The sequence below is a fragment of the Salvelinus fontinalis genome, chromosome 6 (assembly GCF_029448725.1).
Source record: "Salvelinus fontinalis isolate EN_2023a chromosome 6, ASM2944872v1, whole genome shotgun sequence".
NCBI classification, from domain to species: Eukaryota; Metazoa; Chordata; class Actinopteri; order Salmoniformes; family Salmonidae; genus Salvelinus; species Salvelinus fontinalis.
Genome location: NC_074670.1, coordinates 52,584,888 through 52,610,421, shown reverse-complemented (window position 1 = coordinate 52,610,421; position 25,534 = coordinate 52,584,888). Strand labels below are relative to the sequence as shown.

Here is a 25,534-nt window from a genome sequence, read left to right as displayed (position 1 = left end):
CCAAGGGCATTTAGCCTTCTTGGATGGGCAATTGTAATGTAACTCCATGGCAGCACTCAAGGGGCTTTAATTTTCGAGCTTTCGCCATAGATTTTGCAGTGTCACCATGCGGTGGCTATCCCACCACCACAGAAAGCACTGAGCTAGGCTGAAACACCTGCATTTTGGAGCTGCCTTACTCAAGAACCCAAAAAAGAGACCATGTTTGTATGCGACTTTATTAACTCAATTCTAAATGTTTTTTGCATTGTTTGCAAACTGATATGTGACACGTATTAATGCCAAAATAACATGTAAAACAGGCAACAGAAAAAAACAGGTGGGGTTCAAAACAGGTGGAGATCTGCCCCATCTGCCCTGAATGACAGGTCTATTGATAAACATTTAGTTAATCAATAGATTGGGTTTATGATATGCCCTGCCTTAGCATAGTCTCTGAGAATAAATATGCAATGATGTCACGCTCCTATCGCATAGCAATAGGCCTACCCATACTGTCAAAAATGTTAAACTACCGGTCTATTTAGTGTTGGCAGAATGTTTTAATCTTTAGCAGTAATTTATGTTATATCTGCAAAAGGACTGACAGTTTAGAGATTAGATCAAGGCAAATTGTCATGGACCTGATTTCAATGTTTTGCGTCAACTTCCCTGACCTAAATATGGACTGCCAGTAAATTCTGAAACAGGACAGCTTGTTTTTTTTTCTACTTAAATGTTCGTATTTTTTATTTTTTTAATAGTACTACTGATATTCATTACTGCATTGTTGGGAAAGAGTAAGAAAGGCATTTCACTGTACTTGTGCACGTGACAATAAAACTTGATACATACACAATGCAAAATATCAGCTGACAAATTAGACTGTATACCGGTATTATAAAACACACTGCAAAACATATAGCCCATCTATTTACTAGGTCCAATTAAATGAGATGTACATCATTTGTTGATCATATGGCTCCTTCAGAAATATGAACCCATCACAGCCAGAAAAGGTAACGATTAAATTCCACAGCGGTTATGAAAATAGGTAAGAGTCCTGTCTAATGATTTTAGATTCTAAAAATAAAGGCAATTAAATTTTGTCTTTCCCTTTCACCCTCTTAATGGCACCCATACAGTACATGTCTCAATTGTATAAATGCAGATTATTATTTTTTTTAAACCCATCTGCTCCCCTTCATCTACACTGATTGAAGTGGATTTAACAAGTGACATCAAAGCATTCATCTGGAATCACTTGGTCAGTCTGTCATGGAAAGAGGCATTCATTATGTTTTGTAAACTCAGTGTACATGGAGATGTTATGAGCCAAGACAGCAGTGTTTGTCCTATTTTAACCTAATTCACACAGAGGGAGAGAGAAACAGAAGATATATATTCTTTATTTAGAAACTAAAAGATTGTCATTGCACAGCAGTGAGTGTTCCATTATGTTACTGCCTGACATCTCAAACAACAACTTTCCTAGAGTGAATATTACAGAGATACACATACTTGCACTCCAAACTCAATTTAACATATCTTTCTAACATTTCAAAATCCTCAGTTAACAATTGAGCCCAGAGAACTCCACAAAGTAACATGAACAGGTTCTACTGTAGATATTGTGTGGCAGACCAGCACTAAACAGTCACATTTGATATCACACGCTTAGATAAGTCCCCTGGCCTCGGTTGAGTCTCTCTGTAGTTAGGTCACCCATAAAAATCAATAGGAAGGAACTTAAAGTCTGTGATGTTTTCTGTATCCCTTGTCACCTCACTACTTGCCCTCTCCCTCCCACTTGGTCTTGTCCCGGGGCATACGTCCCATGTTGTAGAACTCTGCGTTGGGTCTCATGTCGGTCAGGTGGGCCAGCCGGTTGGACATGGCAAAGAAAGCAGCGATGGCAGCGATGTCCCAGGCATCCTCACGGTCAAAGCCCACTTCCTCCAGGGACAGAAAGTGCTGGTTGGTGATGGTGTCACTGCGACACACAGCCAGCGCAAAGTCCAGCATGACCCGCTCCCGAGGGGACAGCTCTGCGTTCTCATAGTTTACAATCACCTGGGGATGAGGGCCAGGGGGAGAAAGAGTTCAAATAGAAACCCATTTAGAACAGCGGTGACAGTGGGTGAGTTAAGGTTCACACCTTTTATACTGGTGTGGTTGATCAGTCAGATGATATCAACTGCTTGACAAACACACCTCCAATATGTAAGATGATACTGGCATAAAACAGTTTCAGTGCACACCAGTAAACAGATCAGGAGAGAAATAAACAAGATAAGAATGTACCTGGTCAGCCAGTGTGGGTTTCTTAGAGTAGATGCGGTGCAGTGCACTGTGGGACACGACACAGTAGAGACACTGGTTGTGGATACTGGTGGCGACCACAATCAGCTCCCTGTCAGCCTTCGTTAGTCCCCCTGACATGACAGAGCAACAAACATTTCAGATCAACACAGACACACACTGTTTGAAATTCACTGCTCGACTGAGGGACCTTACAGATAATTGTACAGGGATGAATCAAAAATCATGTTAAACCAAGTGAGTCCATGCAACTTATGTGACTTGTTAAACACATCTTTACGCTTGGCATAACAAAGGGGTTGAATACTTATTGACATTTCAGTGTCCATTTTGTGAAGAATTGGGTGTGAATACTTTCTGAAGTCTCTCACACACACCTGTCTCCTTGTTCATCAGTTCATTGTAATAGGAAAAGAAAGCACGGAACTCTGCTGGACGATGTGCCAGGACCTTGAAGACATTGGGAAGGAATCCTCCCTGTCAAAAAGCAGAACACACTGATATTACCATGTATATAGATATCCATTTCCTCCCACAGTAGTGTTGTTTCATAGCAGGAACATTCGAAGTTACAGAGACTGCAAAAATACTCCACATCCTACCTTGGTCTCCACCTCCTCCATTAGTTCCACCATGTCGAATGGCAAGTCTTTCTTGTTTGGAATCGGGTATCGGCTTATGTTCTCCGGGGGAGGATCGCTGGAGAACTGTCTACTGGTCGCCGCTGCCCCCACGTCTACAGGTGCTTTCTGCTGCCATAACGCGCACCCCACATACCGAACGGACGCCTGCATGTACACAAAATAAAATAACTCCATTGCAGAGACAGGTGATTTTAGCTAGAAGTACAAAGCATGTGGTTTATGCCGTGTCTAGATGCAAATGTAAAAAAGGAACAATGAGCAAGTCGACTACTTACAAGGTTACAGTGACGAATTAATCTCCAAACACTTCCAGGCGCCATGTCAAGTAACAGTAAACTGCACTTACTTCCTCTTCGAAAAAGGTTATCGGGGGAGGTCTTTTGTGAGGATGAAAATCCAATCATCGTCTAGTATTTATGTCACTGCCATTAGGCACGCCTCTGACTCATCCCACCCAATGCAGTCCCACTCCTCGCCAGCGCAGGCGGATTTGTGAACGACTCCGGAAACGACGTCACCTTTCTGTTTACGTCGTAGGAGTCGCAGTTCGCTAATGCTTGTTGCATGGAATCTTATTTTTAGACATTTATGAAACTAGAAAAATAGCTGCCTCACAATTGTTTGATCGCAATGGGCGGTCATGGGATGGAGAACGAGGAATCTTTGGATTACTCCGTGCACGAGGCGTGGAACGAGGCCACCAATGTCTATTTGCTCGTCATCCTGGTTAGTTTCGGACTGCTGATGTACGCTAGAAAGTAAGAGGTTCCTTTGTATTTTGTAGTTCCCAACAAATGCCCGACTGTTGATACATATTTGCATCATCAACAACTAAATGTGTGCCTTACTAGTAACATATATTTACAAGCTTTGCTTTTAAAAAGCTTCCATTAAGCTAATGCATGAATTGCATACGGTTTGGTCTCAATCTCTCCTTCCTATAGAGCCCAACATTGGAGGTGTCATAATACCCATAAAAACTAGCGGTCAAATAGGCAAATGGTTCCAATCATTTTTCCACCATTCATTTTTCCCATAGGGAATTTTTGAAACACTTACAATAAGGGCTGTGTTTTGTGTAGGCTTACACCCACGTGACATTTTGATAAACCATGTAAATCTCTCTGATAAGGTGCCTTTTGTCAATATATCCTGCTCTATCTACTCTCAAATTCGAAAATGCAAATTAACATCATGCAGACTACAAATCCTTGCAAATCCTTTGCTAACAGGTATTGTGTCAATCCAAAACTTGCAGAAGACAGTTCACAGAATTGTCAATTTAAAGAACTGTAGCCAATTTATTAATTACTAAATTTAGCTAACATTTGATAATTAATCCAGAGAATTCTTACCTTTGCCTCGATTTGGCAGGCTCGTTCACATCATCATGGCATTTGTAGTTCTTTATGATAGCCACATTAGCAGATAATTAACATTTCATGTTTGTGGGGTAAATACATGCAAATATATAGAGAGATTTACACAGTTATCAAAACATCACGCCAGGCTAAGCCTACACAAAACACAGACTTTATTTTAAGTGCTTCTATAATCCCCAACGGGGGAAAATGAATGGTGGAAAAACGATTGGAACCATTTCCTTGTTTGACCTCTAGGTTTTATCGGTATTATGACTCATACTGTGGTTCTCTATTCTCCCCATCAGAAATAAGAGGAAGATCATGAGGATATTCGCTCTGCCGCCTACCGCTGGAGCCACGACCGAACCCAACTTCTACGACAGTCTGCAGAAAGTGAGACTGCGTCAGCAGCTGGAGATGTACTCCCTTGGTGAGTTTGTCCGTCTCAGTTCTGTTGCAGAATGATGCATCAATGTTAGGCCTTGTGCTCACCTATGATATGATCAGGAAGGGGCAAACATGACTAAATACCATAAAGAGCAATGTATAAAAAAAAAAATATATATACTTTGAAATGTATTTAATTTAAATATTTAGAATTTTAAAATGCAGAAATACATTTGCAAGTAATCAGCATGCACAGATGTTGTTTATCTACCTTAGTTGAATGCTCAGAAGTAATTGAAATGCATATTTCAAATACATGGAACAGAAATATAGCCCATCTCTGATTTTGAAACATACATTTAGGTAATTTAGCGGACACTCAAATGTATCCCATCTAGACATGACCTCTAAACAAGGCCAGTTCATTTTGGTATGTTCATTTTCACATACAATGCATTTGGGAAGTATTCCCCTTGACTTTTTTAAATATTTTGGTACGTTACAGCCGTATTCTAAAATTGATTAAATCGTGTTTTTTCCCCTCATCAATCTAGACACAATACCCCGTAATGACACCACAAACATTGTTTTTTATCAATTTTAGCAAATTTATAACAAATAAACTGAAATATCACATTTACATAAATATTCAGACACTTTACTCAGTACTTTGTTGAAACACCTTTGGCAGGGATTACAGCCTCCAGTCTTCTTGTGAATGACGCTACAAGCTTGGCACACCTGTATTTGGGGATTTTCTCCCATTTTTTTCTCTGCAGTTTCTCTCAAGCTTTGTCAGGTTGGATGGGGAGTATCGCTGCACAGTTATTTTCAGGTATCTCCAGAGATGTAAGAAAGGCATTGATGTTTATGGTTAGGTACACATTGGAGCAACGACAGTCCTTTTTCCGCGAATGCGCACCGCATCGATTATATGCAGCGCAGGACACGCTAGATAAACTAGTAATATCATCAACAGTGTGTAGTTATAACTAGTGATTATGATTGATTGATTGATTGTTTTTTATAAGATAAGTTTAATGCAAGCTAGCAACTTACTATGGCTTCTTACTGCATTCGCGTAACAGGCAGGCTCCTCGTGGAGTGCAATGAGAGGCAGGTGGTTAGAGCATTGGACTAGTACGGTTGCAAGATTGAATCCCCGAGCTGACAAGGTAAAAATCTGTCGTTCTGCCCCTGAACAAGGCAGTTAACCCACCGTTCCTAGGCCGTCATTGAAAATAAGAACGTGTTCTTAACTGACTTGCCTCATTAAATAAAAGTGTAAAATAATAAAATAATAATACAATTTAAAAAATTGTCCAAATCGGTGTCCAAAAATACAGATTTCCGATTGTTATGAAAACTTGAAATCGGCCCTAATTAATCGGCCATTCTCGATTTAATCGGTCGACCTCTAGTCTGAATACTTTCTGAATGCACTGTATACAGTCAGTGCATTCAACTAAGGTAGATAAACAACAACATATCACAGTCATACAGTAGGAAGTAAAACGTTTCTGTAATCGTAACTGAGAATGTTGTTGCTGTTCAGGCCGGCTACTTTAAATGTATTTCAGAATTTTTTTTAAATACAAAATACATGTATTTTAATTTACATTTAGTAGTTTATTTTGATACATTGATCTTTATGGTATTTAGTAATTTTTGCCCGTCCCTAGTGAAAATGATCATAACAAAAGGAACTGCAAAGCACACTGGGTGTTATTATTGTCCCTGTTTCGGTGTCATGTATAGATGGGATACAGCTTAATCGAATTCTACTAACCTGCTATGTTAATTTTCCTAACCTGCTGTGTAAGTTCTCCTAAACCTGCTACGAAAAGTCAAAGCTGTATCCCTTCTAGACAAAGCCTTGTTTTGAGGCGGAGCTCATTAGAATAATACTCTGCATGCAAGTGCAATTGTCCATTATTCCATACAGATTTATATTTAGTTAGTTTAGCAGACACTCTTATCACACCATAGTGCCATCAGACTTCTGATAACAATGCAGGGTGAAAGAGGGCCACAAAATGGCGAACCGCTATAAAAATGATATAGAAAAGTATTTCATATTTTGAAAATACAAATTACAGCTCTTGAAAGTATCTTGTTACAAAATACATTGGAGTGTAGTTCAGCCCAGTAAAAATACAAAATAATCAGAAGTATTTGAAATGCATATTTAAAATATATGTAGCAGAAATACTGTCCACCTTTGGATATGGTAGAGTCTGTGGTCAAATGCATATTGTAAATATGACGAAGAACTGACCTCAAATCTGTTAAAGACTTGAGTCAACTATATTTCTGGTTTAGCAAATAGCTCTGTGACATTCACTAATAAACTCTAGCTTGCACAACTGTTCTGCAAATATCTACATCTATCCCACTGTTTAAATTGGTATAATTCTGTCTCCTTTATTCCTTTTTAACAGCTAGGAAATTTGACCAGCAGCAGCACCAAGGCCAGAGTGAGAGTGTTCAGCTCTCTATGGAATGAGACCACGCCAGTAAGGTAGCATGGCCCTGCATCATACCTGCCTGCTCCACCCTGTCTCTCCACCCTTAAGCCTCTTTGGCCTTGGTAAGTCTGATCATTACTACACTCCCGAAGAGGGCATGCATATTACGGAGGAAGAGGTCGAGGGTCAAGGAAGGTTTCTGTGATTAAGACTGTCGTCAAGTCAAACGAAACTGGATGTTACCTTTTCATTTCTGTTAAGTTTTTTGCATTTATTTTGCAAACAATTTTTTGTTGTTGTGGATGTGTCGCCACATAGTGGGTTCAGGAGGACCACATTAAGTGTATATGGTGAATTCTCTACTGCACCTATTCAAGTTGTCTTAAACTCTAAATAACATGTATTTGTACCATAAAATGATGGTACAACAAACCTTTTAATCAAGCATATCTATGTAAATGTTTGGTTGTCAAGAACTGTTCTGTTGCCAAGTTTTTGATCCTCCTATATAATCCGTATAATGGCATTACAACAGACCTGGGAAAGTTTTGCTGATCCTTTGCAGCAAGGAGCGTTGTGATCCAAACGGAGAGTCGCTCTCTTTCATGTTGAGAGGGTCAAAGTTGACTTTTCCCCACTCCAGTTGCTGTTTCTGAAAAGGAATGCATTTATATTATTACTCTGATTCAAAATAAAAACTAAAAAAAAACAAGGAAAAATATTTATGTTTTGCTTGATTTCACCTCCCTCTGCCCCGTCTCGCTTCTTTTGTAATAATAATTCATTTAGTTTCCCTCCAATGTCACAATTCTCAGAGCAGAAAGGTAGCTCTGGTGTGTGTGTTTTATGGAATTTAGCACGATGGGGTGGGTGTTTGGGAGGCAGTGATTGAGGAAGGTGACATTTAGCATCAGGGGCCTAACAGAAAAGCTAGGCCTCTAATCCATCAAAGAAATAAACACAACATTAGTCAGAGGAAAGCTGTGGCCCAGAAACACAACACCAAGAGGCCAAACAAATGCAAGTGGACATCCTTCGGAGGTAGTGTAATGGAAAAATGATTACTCCTTGCGGAGGAGAAATGGCACACTGATTAAACGCATCAATACATCAGCGGCCGGAGTGCAGGGCAGGGCCAGATCCTTACAGATTCTAAATAGGGCTGTGCGTGTGCATGTGTGCGTGGTGTATTGAATCTTTGCTTATTCAGTTTTGTCGTATGCATACCCCTTTTTGTTCCTCTGAGCAGAGTCTACTTCAGGATACTCTACGATTGGCCCACTGTAATTAAAAACCTGCAGACTGAAGGGAAATGGTTATAGAGATTAAGAATATCCCGATCTTCATTTAAATTCTTGAGCCTTTACTGTAATTTTATATATATATATTTATATCAACATCGCTGCCAATTGAAATGAGAATATGTGAGTTGACAGTCATTGGGCAAATATAGGAGCATGGTAAAAAATAAATAAAAGTCTTGCAGTTATTAAATCCATGTCACCGCCTCACCATTATCAACAGAGAGATAAGCCATGCCCATGAGTCATCTGCTGTGTTATGCCGAGTCGTAAGGTGCCACCCAAAATGCCTCCTAGCCTATCTTATTAGCCCAGTCCAAAACAAGATTGTCAGGTGAACCAGTCTGTTAACCAGATAATGAGCCGTGTACATGTGCTTTGCTAATTAATCTGCTGATGTAATCAATCAGTTGCTCATTACCATAGGTTTAATATTTAACCAGTACTATCCCATTGAGAAACATTATTCACGTCAAACATTAATCAATATCTGGAGTTAATTGCTTAGTCACCAAATGGACTAATGAGGTCGTTAGTGGGACAGGTCTAAATGAACCAATCTTCACTCCATTCAGAGAATGACAGAGGGGTGGCTTTGGGTCAATACCAGGATCAAAGTGTTTCATCCACACTGTTCTTCACCTTCTTAATAAATGCACTACCTGTTTTCTATGGGAAGAGAAATGGATAGGGTTTGTATCCTTGAAATTCGGGCAGAGTATCATGAGTTCTAGAACAGAGATAGTGTGTAACTTTTTGTCAATACACTTGGGATGGTAGCATGTCACCTAAAATGACTGTGTGTGTATGTGAGCGCATGCGCTGGCTGTTGTTTGTGGCTAGCTAGGGGGTGGGAAAAAATTAGGCACAGCTCGGTAGTTTTTAATATTTCTCATAAGGTGTAATTAAAAAGAGTTTATCACTGGGTTTGGGATAACACAGCGGCTCAATCTCCCAGTAATGAACCGTCTCCAACCATGCAGAAATCTATTAATAAACACCAGTCGGAAACAGAGGGAGAGGGGGTGAGGGATAGAGAGGGAGAGAGGAATTAAGGGATAGAAAGAGTTGGGGTGAGAAGAAGGGAAAGAGAGGGAGAAGGCAGAGGAGGAGAGAATAGAGGAAACCCAGCTGATAAGTTAATGTCATCTCGCAGTGAGAAAGCGAGGAGCCACTGTGCTTATACATCACCTGGAGAGGCTAATGAAATGTCATTTTCTGTTAGCCAAAGAGCACAGAGGGATTCTAGTACATCTCTATGTTTCTCCCTCTCTCTGCCTTACACAGCAAGTGGGAGTACAGTTAGACTTGGATATTTATATTTTCCTCATTCTTTCTCTCTTCTGTCTCTCCTGCTTCTTCCTCCTCTCATCCATTTCCTTTATTAAAACATGTCATATACACTGAGTATACCAAACATTAGGAATAACTTTCTAATATTGAGTCCCCCCCCCCCCCGCATGTTGTCTTGCCCATTCACCCTCTGAACAGCACACACACACAATCAATGTCTCAAGGCTTAAAAATCCTTCTTTAACCTGTCTCCTCCCCTTCATCTACACTGATTGAAGTGGATTTTACAAGTGACATCAATAAGGGATAATAGCTTTTACACCTGGATTCACCTGGTCAGTCTGGGTCATGGAAAGAGCAGGTGTTCCTAAGCGTATGTCGAGATGCTATAAACCAAGAGGTCGGGACACCAGGGTTTAAACTATTTTAATCTCACCTGAGAAACATCTAATTTCCATCTTATTTATATAGAAAGAGGGGGAGGGAGAGAGAAGAGGAGGAAGAAAAAGGAGAATCGAAGAATAGTTTATTGTCCAACACTCTTTATGGTGATAAAACATCTGCTTCAGGCTATCATGGTATTGCAGGACATCAATATATTATACACAAGCTCACATTCTTATTTCAACTCCACAGCAGCCACCATGAAAAATAAGACAAAAGTAAAGACCTTCGTAATTGAGTTTTTATATTAAAAAGTCAGGAACGAATGCAGATGACCAAATAACTCTGGGTGTTTTGGCTGTATTAGTATGCAACATTCTCTCTCGCTCTCGCTCTCACTCTCTCAATGAGCTGTGTTTGTTCTGGCTTTGTTCTGAAAGCAGGAAGTGGGCCAGAGCCCAGGGCAATCTCTCTACCCCGCTCTACGTCCAAGAGCCAGTTCAGAGAAAATTACTTTCTTTATTCGTCCCTTTTAAACTGAAAGGGACTTTCAAGACAATCTGTCTCCCAGGGACATGCATTAAAACATTATGTTTCTAGTTTCCAAGGACTTGTAATATAGGAGTAATATAGTAGTAATATAGCAGTACTGAATAATCTACTACTGACGATCTACTACTTACAGCCATTTCTATGCAATAATATGAGTAATATGCAGAAACTAATGCATGCTGCACACACACACACACACACACACACACACACACACACACACACACACACACACACACACACACACACACACACACACACACACACACACACACACACACACACACACACACACACACACACACACACACACACACACCAGCCGTGGTGAAACGATGCCCCACTCTTCAACACAAGAGGGACCATCATCTCCTTTCTCTTCTTTATTAAGGTGATTTATAATGCAATAGTGCCTTAACTTCAGCCCCTTAAAATGTCTCCCAGATTAACTGGACATTGTTCGTCTTCTCCGCTCCTCTCTTCATTAGCCAGATAAAAGCAGACAAGCCAATCACACTGCCTCGTCAGCCGCGGGCTGCGACAGGAAGGAGCTCGGTGTTTTATGGCCGGTGTGCACCATATGACGGGTGGTACATGTTATGGTTATTATGCTCTATGGGTGGTCTATCAATTAGCTTTATTGAATAGTGAGTTACACTGCTGAGAGTGTTCGTCTTCTTCCATAGCTGAGTAGGGTGTTATCCAATGAAATGTGTTTATAAGAGTATGTTCAAGGTTAGGTTGCGCCCACTTGTGATGCGTGGGCTGACTCATAACCTGCAGTCCCCGCGGTTATATCTGCGGGGCGGGCGGGTTTACGGTCATGAAATATTGTGTGGATGAAGGGCGGTGGTAGGCAGGTGGGTTGAATGAAGATTAAACAACACATACAAAATCCGGGAATGTATCATTCTTGTGTATTCATTATTCTTTCCTTATTTTTTTTAAATCTGCCATTAGTGTGTAATCTAACTGTACGCGTGCCAAATGCACGGCAAAACGGCAAATGCTTTTGGGAACGTGGGCATAAAAAGTTAAGGTCGACCCACAGAGGCAAAAAGGACAATGTTGGAGTTGGAATTCAATAAAAGCTGCAAAATGGAGAGTTGAAAATACAGAGAAAGGATGTTCAGAACAGTAATTTTTGGGAAAGATTTAGTGAAGTGGTAAAAGAGGACAGCAGTGTTATGTGTGATTATTGGGAGGCGCTATACAAATTTGAGAGTCACAAGACAGGGACTTCAAAAATGGCACATCAAAGGAACTGTAGCCTACTGTACATATGAGTTAAATAATAACTGAAATCTGGACACTGACTGTAGGTCTATAACCTCCCACATAGTCTAATATAATATTAACTCCTGCAGAATTTAAGTATTTCTTGCAGTAAAAAGATAAACTAAATGTACATTTTGACTTGGAAACAGGAGTGGAGAAATATGATTTCTTTCTTTCAGCATCTTGAGAGAATGAATGTGTGGTTAGGAACTGTCCGTAAAGGTGCTATCTTTATCAACATCATAAAATCTGAAAGTATTTCAACCACATAAAATATGCAGCCATATTTTATGTGAATGTATATTTTCACTGCTTTTAATTTGGTTAAACTGATATCATTTGTAAATGTTGCTTTAAAAAATGCCACAAATATTGCATTTTCTCCCCGGTGCCTAAACGTCTGCTGCAGGAGAGAAGCAGAGATGAAAGATAACTTTATCGATGCCAATTAGATTGAAGCATTCATCGATGTATAACATTATTCTGGGTTTATCAAGACTATTTGCAAGTTAGGGTCGGGTGCGGTCCTCAGAGTTTCACTTTATCACATACAGTCGGGTGGTTGTGGATGGGTTATTAGCAGGTGCGGGTGAACAAACAGAGGATCCGTGTATCACTACCGCCTGCCGTCATGTTTCAGGAACCGGAGGGGAATTGAGTGCCATTGTGATCTACTTTATTCATCCATTCACTGCTGCTCACTGGTTTGTGTTTAACAGTTTCTCCTCGGTCCCTTAGTCACTTCACTAGACCTGATAGAGGATTAAACGTGACAGATCAGACAAGATAAATCCGCCCAGAGCGATAGATCGTGTCCTCCCGGTAGACCAGTTGAGCCTGTTTCCTCGTGACCTTTTCTGCAATGACGTGATACACGTCCCCATTGTCCGCCCCAGTTGTGTAATCCCTCGGGTCCTGTTTAATCTCTGTAATCGTCCTGTTGAGGCAGAGGCATACAATTTGAACTGTCTCATTACAACCTGAGAGGACAGAATCATCACCTCCAAATCAATCCACTTCCTCTTCACTGAGGCTGCATCTGAAATGGAACCTTAGTATGGCCTATATAGTACACTACTACCCTATGGGCCCTGGTCAAATGTTGTGCACTATAAAGGGAATTGTGTGCCATTTTGGCTTGGCCCTTTTTATTAATCACTAGTGTTGATGATTGTTATATATAAAGACACATCCCCTGCTGTCTGTCTTTCCTCCCAGTGTGGCTCTCTGCTCTATGTTTTTTGGAGAGGCTCTCTGGCTCCGTCGTGATTCAATTACATGTGATAAAGGGGGACAATGCCCAGAGTGGAGGAGGTAATATGAGACAAAAGGGGACCATTATGAGGCTGTAACTACCTCTCCTCTCCCCAAGGATGGTTCGCTGCCACCATGATGATCAGGGGCAACGTGGAGCCCTGCTTTTAGGCTCTGCAGAGCCAACATGGACCAACTCCACGCAGGCTTCACAGAGCCAAAGTGTCCCCTGTTCTCACAGGCTTCACAGAGCCAAAAAGAACTAAGACATCACAGGCTTAATTGTTTCAAAGTGGAGTCCACTGTAACAGGTTGGCTAGATGGCGCTGGCGGCAATTGGCTTCCACATTCCAAACGGAGACACCACTTTCAGGCTTTTATGGACTCCGTTGTGTTGGCATTAACTCTATGGGAGTCTGCCTCACCTGCATTAAACGACAGTCATTTTGTGGGGAAACAGTGCCTGCTCTGTTGGTTGCCCAGGAGTAGATTAATAAAGTTGTATTGAATTGAACTGAATTTAATTGAGGTGAGAGCGAGGCATTGTTCAGCAATGGATATCTGGCTGAAGGACTAGGGCCCAATCAAATCAGATCTGCTATAGCTGACATCCACATAGCTGCTGTTTTGTTGGTGTCAGAGGTGGAACTAGGACTGTCAGATCCACAAACGGCTCACGACATTATACCTAAAGCGGGCATTGCCATTGGCTGCACAGACTCGCATTAAGATAAATCCCATACAGCCTTGTTTACAAGTTCAGACACTGGAACGTGAGGTGTGATCTACACCTCCATTAAGCTGATAGAAATCCACATGATTTAGTTGAATGATTTTCAAAATGATCGTCATTATTTCTATATAGCCTACGCTTTCTCATTCTGAACTTCTAACGTGTGGGGTGGGTGTGGCTTCATGACAATGATCAAGAGCAGCTGCTCACCGATTTGACAGCTCCAACGCGGTTCCAGCTCCGACACGCCACAACATCAGCTATGCGGGTGTCGGCTATCGACGGTTAACAGGTGATCTGACTGAATCCAAGCCCTAGTCTGTCCATATGCGGCAGGTTCAATCACCAATCCACAGTAAAACTCTGAGCTGAGAGAAATGACGTGAGACGAACTTCGAAAATAAACTATTCCCTCCTTTCCGATAGGGGGTGTAATTCAAAAGAATGCTAAAAACACTCCATGAGGAGAGGTTATCTAATTTTGATTAAATAAAGCCGGACAGTGTTAGCTATACAGGTAGCGTAGGGGGCTATAGCATAATGTCAGGGTAACACAGGGCTGTGTGTGTCTCGATAAGAGATAGACATTTAATATCCCACAGCTCCATATCACCTCCTAGATCCCTGGATCAGTGGAGATCACACTGCTAACCTCCTGTCACACAACACTCCACAACCCGCTATTGCGCCACACATTCTATTAAAAAAGTATTTTCACCCCCTCACCAAACCCAATTCCCTGGTTTGATACCATCACTCTTGTCTTCTCTCAGATCTTAATGATGACTGGAGAGGAGGAACACACACGGTGTACAGATTTGGACATCGAACCAAACTGTTGTTGTTGTTGTTGTCGTCACTGGTCCTTTGTCATTAATGCCATTCCAGCCAGGTTCCATTGCGTTGCAGTGAATGGAGGGGACGAACTCTCTGCATTCTTTGCCTCTAGAGGTCCCTGTGACTCTTCAGAGTATGGTGTGTGAGCGCAGGGTGCCTCGCTGCTCAGTTAGTTACATTACAACACAACAGAACCACAGAAGAAGAGCCGCAGGCCTTTCAAAAACACTGTAGCTGCAACTGGTTCAACACACTGAGACGCGGGTCTCACATTCACTCCTTATATAAATGCAAGGAAGGTGTGTGTGTGCTGTGGTGTGTGTGTGTGTGCTGTGGTGTGTGTGTGTGTGTGTGTGTGTGTGCTGTGGTGTGTGTGTGTCTGTCTGTGTGTGTTGTCCTTAGTGTGTGTGTGTGTGTGTGTGCACATCCATTGGATAACATGTTGTGAATTTACAGTAAAGCCATGCATTATAATTTTTGGATGGATTGCTGTCTGATTAACAGCAAGGGAATACCTATCAGCTAATCAAAAGCACATGTGTGTACTGTGTAGTCTGTAGTGATGTGTAGTCTGTGGTGATGTGTAGTGATGTGTAGTGTTTGATTGTGTCATCAGGGAATGGGTCCCCGTCTCTAAGCATTCTTTATAGATGATGACTGGCCTCAGCTGTAAACAATACAACAACCAAATCATACTGTATTGCGTTGTATTTCTCCATTTATCTCCAACAGATTGCTGCTTAACCTGCGGCTCAATGAGTCAAACTTCTCTGACGTGTGTGTGTGTGTGTGTGTGTGTGTGTGTGTGTGTGTGTGTGTGTGTGTGTGTGTGTGTGTGTGTTGGATTCCTCATTAACCGAAGGTCAGGAATGATTAAGGCTTCAGGTCACCGTTCCAACCGGAAGTTAGGGGTTAACAGGGTGTTGAGTGCAGGGGCAATAGAGAGATGTCGCTGAATTCAATTTGCATGGCAGAGAAAGCCAAGAGCAATTAACTCTTAACACAAGCACTGACACACGAACGTGCCCGCATACACCCACACAGACAGACAGACGCACGCAAACACACACACAGAGAGAGAGAGAGAGAGAGAGAGAGAGAGATGGTGCCTGGGAGCAGTTACCATCAATGCAAAATGACAGAATGGAAGAGCAGGGAGATCACTCTAGTTTGAAATTGAAGTTTGACGTCCATACAGGTCCCAAGAACGACGGAAGAGTAACGAAGCTGAGGAGAGAAAGACTGTGTGTTTCAGAGTGTGAGTGCTTCTGTTTGTGTATGTGGCGTGTTTGTGTTAGTGTGTTTCTGTTTGCATAATGTTGTGTGTGTCAGTTTGTGTGTGTGTGTGTGTAGTGGCGGTCAGAGGTTCATTAGGTCGGTGCAGTTCAGCGGCTCTCGGTTGTCGGGGGAAACGAATGTTGGTGTGGTTGATCTTTGAGCTCAGCTGCACACTAGAACATTCTGGAAGCCTGACCCGTGAAGACCTGATCCGCCAGTCAACGCCACGCAAAACGATCTCTGCCCGCTGTGTGTGTCCTCACTGGAGCACAACACCACAGCCTGGTTGTTTGTGTGAGTGGGTGTTTGACCCATGAAGAGGTGATGTGGGAGAGTCTGTATGCAAATCCATCACAGCTGGCTGTTATGTTCCTCTTATTTACATCTCCATCTCTTTCCAGAATGTTCAGCCATTTTGAATGCGCCCCTGGTTGGTTCCCCTGTCAGTCAGTAACAGTATGGATTTGTGTGTAATGAGCAGTCCTGTCAGCGTGGGGGATAATGCCCAGATATGAGTTGAAAACAGAATGTGATGTGTCTAATAATAATCCTATTTCATATATCTGTGTACCACACTGCAGGTGGCCCAGTCTGAACAAGACTGTGGGTGTCAGGAACATATGGTACTGCCATTCCACCATTCACACAAGGCACTCTAATGACATACTCTACAAACACTCTACAAACACACACACACACACACACACACACACACACACACACACACACACACACACACACACACACACACACACACACACACACACACACACACACACACACACACACACACACACACACACACACACACACACACATATGCACCCTTTAAAGCTTGGATCCTTCATTGGTGGAACAGCGAGGTCGGGATCCTTCATTGGTGGAACAGCGAGGTCCGTTTGGGATAATTAGAACAACAAAGAGGTTATTGTAAACACAGTTTTTCCCCCTGTGACATCATCGCACAAACCAAGCGTCATACCAAGCTGCTGGACTCTCCTCTACTCAGTTTCTTCTTTGTTTCATCAACAAAACAAAAACAACTTGAAAATGAACTTTTCTGAAGAAAATGTGGTGTGCTTGCTAGTGGTGAAGTATTTATGGTTGTGAAATGGTAGTAGTAGTGGTAGTGACAGCAGTAATAATGGTACTAGTAGTGATGGTAGTAGTAGTGGTAGTGACAGCAGTAGTGATGGTACTAGTAGTGATGGTAGTAGTAGTGGTAGTGACAGCAGTAATAATGGTAGTAGTAGTGATGGTAGTGGTAGTGACAGCAGTAATAATGGTAGTAGTAGTGATGGTAGTAGTAGTGGTAGTGACAGCAGTAATAATGGTAGTAGTAGTGATGGTAGTAGTAGTGGTAGTGACAGCAGTAATAATGGTACTAGTAGTGATGGTAGTAGTAGTGGTAGTGACAGCAGTAATAATGGTAGTAGTAGTGATGGTAGTAGTAGTGGTAGTGACAGCAGTAATAATGGTACTTGTAGTGATGGTAGTAGTAGTGGTAGTGACAGCAGTAATAATGGTAGTAGTAGTGATGGTAGTGGTAGTGACAGCAGTAATAATGGTACTAGTAGTGATGGTAGTAGTAGTGGTAGTGACAGCAGTAATAATGGTAGTAGTAGTGATGGTACTAGTAGTGATGGTAGTAGTAGTGGTAGTGACAGCAGTATTAATGGTAGTAGTAGTGATGGTACTAGTAGTGCTGGTAGCAATATGGTTTTCATAGGCTGTGTGTTAGTTATAGTGACCTATGTGGTTTGTAAGTGTGGCGTTATTATAGTGGGGTTTGTAGTGGGCTACAGTAATGGTAGTGGTAGTAGTGGTGGCAGTGGCAGTAGGGATGATAGTAGGAGTACTTGTGGTAGTTACTGCAATAGTAGGGGTATTAGTAGTGACTGTGGTAAATGGTAGCATAAAGCTTTATTAAAGAAATCTAAATTGAGGCAGTCTGCACATCTGAAATGCTAATCTATGGAGCTTTTATGCAACTGTAGAATGGTTATAGTTCCAAACGTATAAAGATGATCAAAGTCAGTCTGCACATTTCAACGTTAGTGGTGTTTGTAGTGGTGAATGTAAAATCTTCCCATTCAAATCTATGGAGCTTTTATGCTAATTTAATACAGTTATAGTTCAAAAAGTATAAATAGTATCAAAAAGCTTTATACAAGATACCTATTCCAGACCGGTCTGCACGTTTTAAAGTTTGAACGGTTTAAGACTAGTTACAACCAGACTTTTTCCCGTTCAAAGTCTATGGCCATTGAAATGCATTGGGATTTATGCAAATGTAGTTGTAGTGTGAAAGTATTAGTAGTATCAAAAAGGTTTTCTCAAGCAACCCGAAAACAGTCAGCCGGCACGTTCTAAAGTTGTTTTGGTGTTGGTAGCTTTTGCGGTTTTGGTGGCAGCGAAAAAAGAACACATAATATGTATGAACGGTTTCTAAAGTTGTGCCATGCTTTCAACAAACACACCTAATAAGAAAGGCGCCGGGGGCGAACAGTGACGCTGTTTTCCTAAGTGTGGATTTGATCTTTAGAGTCTGCCGCCAATAACAGTGACACAACGCTTGTACATGCATGTTTATGGGTGTGTGTGTGTGTGTGTGTGTGTGTGTGTGTGTGTGTGTGTGTGTGTGTGTGTGTGTGTGTGTGTGTGTGTGTGTGTGTGTGTGTGTGTGTGTGTGTGTGTGTGTGTGTGTGTGTGTGTGTGTGTGTGTGTGTGTGTGTGTGTGTGTTTGTGTGTGTGTGTGTGTGTGTGTGTGTGTGTGTGTGTGTGTGTGTGTGTGTGTGTGTGTGTGTGTGTGTGTGTGTGTGTGTGTGTGTGTGTGTGTGTGTGTGTGTGTGTGTGTGTGTGTGTGTGAGCGCTTCTCTGTTTGTGAAAATAATATTGCCAGTCTTGGATTTCTCTGCTAAAGTCACCTGGAGGTAGACCACTTCAGAGGCACAGCAACATCAAAGACCTCTCTCTTTCTGTTTCTCTCCCTCCCTCTCTCTCTCTCTCTCTCTTTCTTTCTCTTTCTGCTTTACTGTGACACTGTATTTCCCTTCTAGACTCCACAGGTGAACTGTCAGCAGAAATCTGGGTGGGAAAAAGGAAGATACTTTTTTCATTCTCCGGTTTCAGCGCAATTTCCCATCTTCAAGGTCACCTGAGCCAACCGTGTCCATGAAGGAAGGGGAGGAAGGTAGAGGTAGAAAGAGATGAAGAGACAGAGAGGGGAGGGAGGATGGGGAAAGGGGGATACCTAGTCACTTGTACAACTGAATGCCTTCAACTGAAATGTGTCTTCCGCATTTAACCCAACCCCTCTGAATCAGATAGGTGCGGGGGGCTGCCTTAATCAATATAGATGTCTCTGGCACCTGGGGAACAGTGGGTTAACTGCCTTGCTCAGGGTTAGAACGGCAGATTTTTACCTTGTCAGCTCGGGGATTCGATCCAGCAACCTTACGGTTACTGGCCCAACGCACTAACCACTAGGGAAGAGAGAGGGATGTATAGGATATGGAGTGAGAGAGGTGGAGGGGTGTAGAGAGAGATGGAGACAGACAGAGGGACAGAGAATACAGCCATCAGTCTGCTAATGTCATCACATAAACACATGGGACCCATGGGAGAATTACTTGTCAAGCCCAAAGGCTCATGGGAATAAAGTTACTGCATGTACAGAATGTGGTACTGTCATTACCTTTTCGCAGTGCTTCAGTGTTGGCGGGGAAAGAGCAGAACTCCAACAACTTTGGTTTGGAGGCGAACACAGACACATCAACACACGCGTACGGGCCTGCACATAGACACACAAACAAGTGTAGTTCTTAGTCAGACCAAAGGAGGGCAGTGTAGCTCCTCAGTGGGTCTGATCCAATGAAACAGCCTCTCCAGTAGTGGTGATGAAATCCAATGATAACCCAAAAAGAAAGGGCTCAATTGAGAAGAAAAAGAGATTAGAGAAGTTCAAAAAAAATGATATACATTTTAAAGGAGAACTGGGGTGTAGGGATGAGAGGGAGACTAGGCATCTAGCACCCCACTACCACTATCAGATTAGGGGGAAAATGTAGCCTGTTTTTTTGGGGTTCTGAAATCACCCTCACCTACTAATGAACTTGTCATTAGTGGGTGATGGCAGATGAAGTGTTTGAGTTAATAATGTATCAATATTTACAAATGAGCTATGACACGGCTAACGCATGTATACTGTATATACAGTATATTGCAGAACTGTGGAACTGTAGAACTGATCTCAAAAGCAAAAGGTTTTGACTGGTTGGACGTTTTTTACAGAGTGATCTTCTCCTCTCGCTTCGGACATGCAGTGCGCCTCACACTCCACTTATCTCCCTCACTAGCTTTAAGCACCAGCTGTCAGAGCAGCTCACAGATTACTGCACCTGTACATAGCCCATCTATAATTTAGCCCAAACAACTACCTCTTCCCCTACTGTATTTATTTATTTATTTTGCTCCTTTGCATCCCATTATTTCTGTTTCTACTTTGCACATTCTTCCACTGCAAATCTACCATTCCAGTGTTTTACTTGCTATATTGTATTTTCTTCGCCACCATGGCCTTTTTTTGCCTTCACCCCCCTTATCTCACCTCATTTGCTTACATTGTATATAGATGTATTTTTGTACTGTATTATTGACTGTATGTTTTGTTTATTCCATGTGTTGATGTATATGTCAAATTGCTATGCTTTATCTTGGCCAGGTCGCAGTTGCAAATGAGAACTTGTTCTCAACTAGCCTACCTGGTTAAATAAAGGTGAAGAAATAAAACAGAAGTGATTTATGTCCTCATTATAAAATTATCAACTTTACCCTGGATATCTAAAAATGACCATATACACTTATTGTTTAGAGCAAAACGACCAAACTATTGCTGATGGTGAACCTGAACTTTCTAAATAAAATCTATAGTAAGCCCCGTTCAGCAGGTAGAGTCAGATGAGTTGTGTCTCCAGTACATTACTTTTATTCCGGTAAAACACATTTTTCAATAGCGCATAGATAATAATAACCTAACAAATTACATAGGTTGTCACTCAACTAATAAAGCCTAATATCGCACAAGCAATTTTAGAATTTGAATGATGAAGTTGCCTCGCAGATGTGCCAGATCAGGAACAGGCCACCTCCATTGCGTTGGTCAGCAGGCAAAGCTGGGCAAAGTGCACAGTTTAACTAGGCTACTGATATGGCCTGGGGTTGTTCGGCATGCAAAATGACTTGTAGATCAATGACTGTCAACACAGTTACATGCAGTTCGACAGTGAAGGAGAGGACACATCAGTTGTGACAAAAGATGAGAGGTCTTTTCCAAAGGTAGAAATAATGTAATATGAGCAAAACATTTGAGTGAACCGGTGATTTGTAACATTTGAAGTGATTTTCTGACAGATGCATGCTACGTTTGGGTGGGTTTGGGGTCCGCAGACCGATGCACTTGTATTTTAAAAATTGGAATCGGGGACTGGTGCTTATTGGTAAATTGTTACATCCCTAGTAGGTAAGCATTGTAAAATGGACTGATGGTTGTTTGTTTTTATTTTTTTACAAATGATTCTAATTTTGTATGTCCAAACATTAATATTCAATTACATTGAATAGTGTGCATTTTCAGGTGTTGTCCCTCAATTTGGTTTTCTTACATTTCAAATGATCCAGGTTTGCCCACCATGTTTCCCACATGTTCAGACTACATTTTGAGACAAAGTGCAGTTTTTTTATTACTAATGTAGACATTATTTTATAGGTGACTTTAAGTCTGAATATGGATTAATTGACCCCATGAGTCATGAAATGTGTGTACCGTACTATTTATTGACGTATCAACCACCTGATTGAACATATTTTTTAAAAATTCTTGCTTTTAAACCTTTTTATATTTGAACTATTTATTTACATATTACTACTCTTCAAGGTGTCTACTAACAGGAATGGTGCAATATTAATCCCTCACCAATTCAATTCTTGCCTTTTATCCCATATCTATGGTGACTGATTTTAAGTTTTTTACAGCCCTCTGAGTGGGCAAAGTTAGAGTGCCACAACACTGAACTGCAGCAACCCAAAAGGATACAAATTATCTTGTTTTATGCAGGAGGGCCAGGGGAGTTGACCAATGAAGTTCAAGTAAAGATTTTTTCATATCCACTTCTAAATGGATTGTCAAAACATGCTCTACCAGCTGGTTGAGAATATGGTTAAAGGGTTAATGATGTCTTGCTAATGTCATGAACTGCATCATATTGGGCCTAGAGAGGGTTGAGAGAGCTAGGATTCCTAGGAATTAATGGATGGATGGTCAAGGAATGGATTGATGGATGTAGGAGGTAAAGAATGGATGACTGGACAGATGGATTTAGGAAGTCATGAATGGATGACTGGGTGGATAGGCTGAGGAAGAGAGGGATGGATGGGTAAATGGATGGACTGAGGAAGAGAGGGATGGATGGGTAAATGGATGGACTGAGGAAGAGAGGGATGGATGGGTAAATGGATGGGCTGAGGAAGAGAGGGATGGATGGGTAAATGGATGGACTGAGGAAGAGAGGGATGGATGGGTAAATGGATGGACTGAGGAAGAGAGGGATGGATGGGTAAATGGATGGACTGAGGAAGAGAGGGATGGATGGGTAAATGGATGGACTGAGGAAGAGAGGGATGGATGGGTAAATGGATGGACTGAGGAAGAGAGGGATGGATGGGTAAATGGATGGACTGAGGAAGAGAGGGATGGATGGGTAAATGGATGGACTGAGGAAGAGAGGGATGGATGGGTAAATGGATGGACTGAGGAAGAGAGGGATGGATGGGTAAATGGATGGACTGAGGAAGAGAGGGATGGATGGGTAAATGGATGGACTGAGGAAGAGAGGGATGGATGGGTAAATGGATGGGCTGAGGAAGAGAGGGATGGATGGGTAAATGGATGGGCTGAGGAAGAGAAGGATGGATGGTACATTGCTTCTTTATCTCCTCCCCCTCAGGCAGTGGCTTGTGATGTTTTAACACAGTTCAGGCTGGAAATGAACTCTGCTACAGTGATCATTTGGCCAACCATACAGCGTGTAAACATAACACTGTGAAGGGGACAGTATTGCCCATTTTCATGCTTGAGAATAACTAGTTCCCCAAAACAAGGCTTTGTTCACTGGCTGTATCTGTTGGCCCGACTGTGAGCTGAGGGCCACAACAAGTGTGTTTCTTAACCAGGGGTTGCCAACAGACCACCTGCCCTGTGATTCACAACAACTAGACCAATTATCTCCTCTCACACTCCAGAGAACCTCTCTTTTCCCCTCAAGCTCTAAACCTGGGGCTGAACTGAAGGTATTGAACACTTTTGTTTACAGCAGTCTAAGAGAATACAGAGTGAACATTGGGATTCGGCTTCACTCCAACAGACCAGTCATCTAGAGCCCATGACACGTGTGTGTGTGTGTGTGTGTGTGTGTGTGTGTGTGTGTGTGTGTGAGAGAGAGAGAGTGAGAGATCCAATCTGGAGTAAGTGTTTGGGGAATTTCCTAAACAAGTGCTTTAAGAGCTCAGTAAAACAAGATCCAGTTTCTCTAGAGAAAGCTTTGGCCTTCAATGGGCAGTTCAACCATTTGTGTGTATGTGTGGTGTGTATTGGAATGTGTGTGTGTGTGTTCGTTAGTGGTGTTTATAAGAGTACCATGTTGGCCCTGTAACCTTGGAGAGAGTATAATTGGTGCTTACTATTAAACTGCCAGCTCTCTTGGGAGCTGGGAGGGGGGGGGTAATAATGATAATAATAAAATGCAGAGAAGTAAGGGAAAGAGCGAGAGAGGGAAAGAGGGACAGAGAAATAATATGTTTGTAGAATGCAGAGAGACAGAGAGAGAGAGAGGAGCAGTGTGAAATGATTTGCACTATAAACGTCTCCAGTAGACAGAGAGGAAGCCTCTTTATGATGCCGTTACATTTATTGTGCTGTTTCTTAGTCCAACACAAATGACAGCTTTCAAAACGCAACAAGGGAGGTGACAATCTCACCCACTTCTTTTAGCTGACATTTTTGTTTGTCTAATTAAAAGTGTTTTATAATATGTGCACCTCTCCCTATGCACCTTCTCAAAACACACATTACACATAAATACATTCTCTTAGGAAACAGTGTTGAAAACAATCCAGATGGGATTGGTGCACGGTGGTTGAGAGGTTATGAGGGTCAGGCTGTGTCCCAAATGGAAACTTATTCTGTTTTTATAGTGCACTGCTTTTGATTAGGGCCCATTGGGCTCTGGTCAAAAGTAGTGCACCACAAAGGGAATAGGGTGCCATTTGGGAGGCAGATCCAGTCTTTGGTGTGTGGCGAAGGAGTCACCTTTAAACGAGAGAGGAGCCTTCCTATCACATCAGAGAAAGATGTCTGAAGGGAAGCTTCAAACACAGCTTTACATGCAGAGAGAGAGAGAGAGAGAGCATGAGAGAGAGAAAGAAGGAGAGAATGAGAGAACCGCTACTTTAAAAAGATGCAGATCCTACAGTAATGACAAGGGCGAATCTTCAAACGGCCCGGAAACGTCTATACCAGCGGCGCTTTGAACGCAAAGAAACAGGCATTAGATTATGAAAATACTGATGAGAGAGACAAAGGAGCAGATGGAGAGAGGATGAGAGAGAGGGAGAGAGAGAGGGAAGGAAGGAAGGAGATGGAGAGAAGGGGTGGATGAAGAGAGAGGGAGAGAGAAAGAGAGGGTACTCAAGTGGATTGGTGGATTGCGAGATTGAAGGAAATGATGAGAAAATGAAATCCGAACACCATCATTGAAGTCCCTATTATATTATCTGTTCATCTCTTCAAGGATTGATTATCCTTATTTTCTCTCCATTTCCTCTCTTCTCTCAGTTCCTCTCTTCTACCCCCTTTCTCTGTTCATCCTTACCTCTCCTCTTAAAAGCAATCAAGCCAATCAGAAGTGACATAATGAGGGATGTTGAGAGAGAGGTGGAGTGATGGGGGGGAAGAGGGATAGAGAGGTGTGGAGAGCGAATGTGCTGCAATTTGCGCTCTCCTTTCCTACAACCTTCACGTTCATAATGATATTCCATCACATAACACCATGGTGATTTTCCATCACATAATACCACGGTGATATTCCATCATAACCTTCAGCCCTAAGAAACACCCTCATGTTCCTTCTGAATGTGATACTGTAAACACGAGTTTGAATAGCGGATGAGCCACTCAAAACATTAGTGGTTTGCCAATGTCAATTCACTGCACAGGTAAAGAGTAAACACAAGGCCTGATGGTCTCAGTTATTCAAACAGTAACTAAGACCATGCTTCATTATCTGCACGGATTTTGGTAGCTTTTTACATTCGGACCTGTATACAGGTTTACAATTGGAGATTTGAGCACAGATAAACACTTAAACTGGAACACGGTGGCTGTACGGTAACATGCTATACATGA

General features: G+C 41.9%; 2 protein-coding genes across 2 annotated transcripts; one reads left to right on the top strand and one right to left on the bottom strand.

Annotated features, from left to right (window-relative positions):
* Positions 1–1,372: 1,372 nt before the first annotated feature.
* Positions 1,373–3,452, bottom strand: si:ch211-175m2.5 (uncharacterized protein LOC568697 homolog). The gene is made up of 5 exons (XM_055927034.1): positions 3,221–3,452; positions 2,904–3,089; positions 2,679–2,778; positions 2,284–2,414; positions 1,373–2,052 (listed from the first exon to the last, which is right to left on the bottom strand). Exons 1-5 carry the CDS (start codon positions 3,347–3,349, stop codon positions 1,768–1,770), a joined length of 831 nt encoding a protein of 276 aa, XP_055783009.1. The 5' UTR covers positions 3,350–3,452; the 3' UTR covers positions 1,373–1,767.
* Positions 3,453–3,460: 8 nt separating this feature from the next.
* On the top strand, positions 3,461–7,883 carry LOC129858087 (small integral membrane protein 19-like). The gene is made up of 3 exons (XM_055927035.1): positions 3,461–3,703; positions 4,615–4,739; positions 7,138–7,883. Exons 1-3 carry the CDS (start codon positions 3,576–3,578, stop codon positions 7,200–7,202), a joined length of 318 nt encoding a protein of 105 aa, XP_055783010.1. The 5' UTR covers positions 3,461–3,575; the 3' UTR covers positions 7,203–7,883.
* The last annotated feature ends 17,651 nt before the right edge of the window (positions 7,884–25,534 follow it).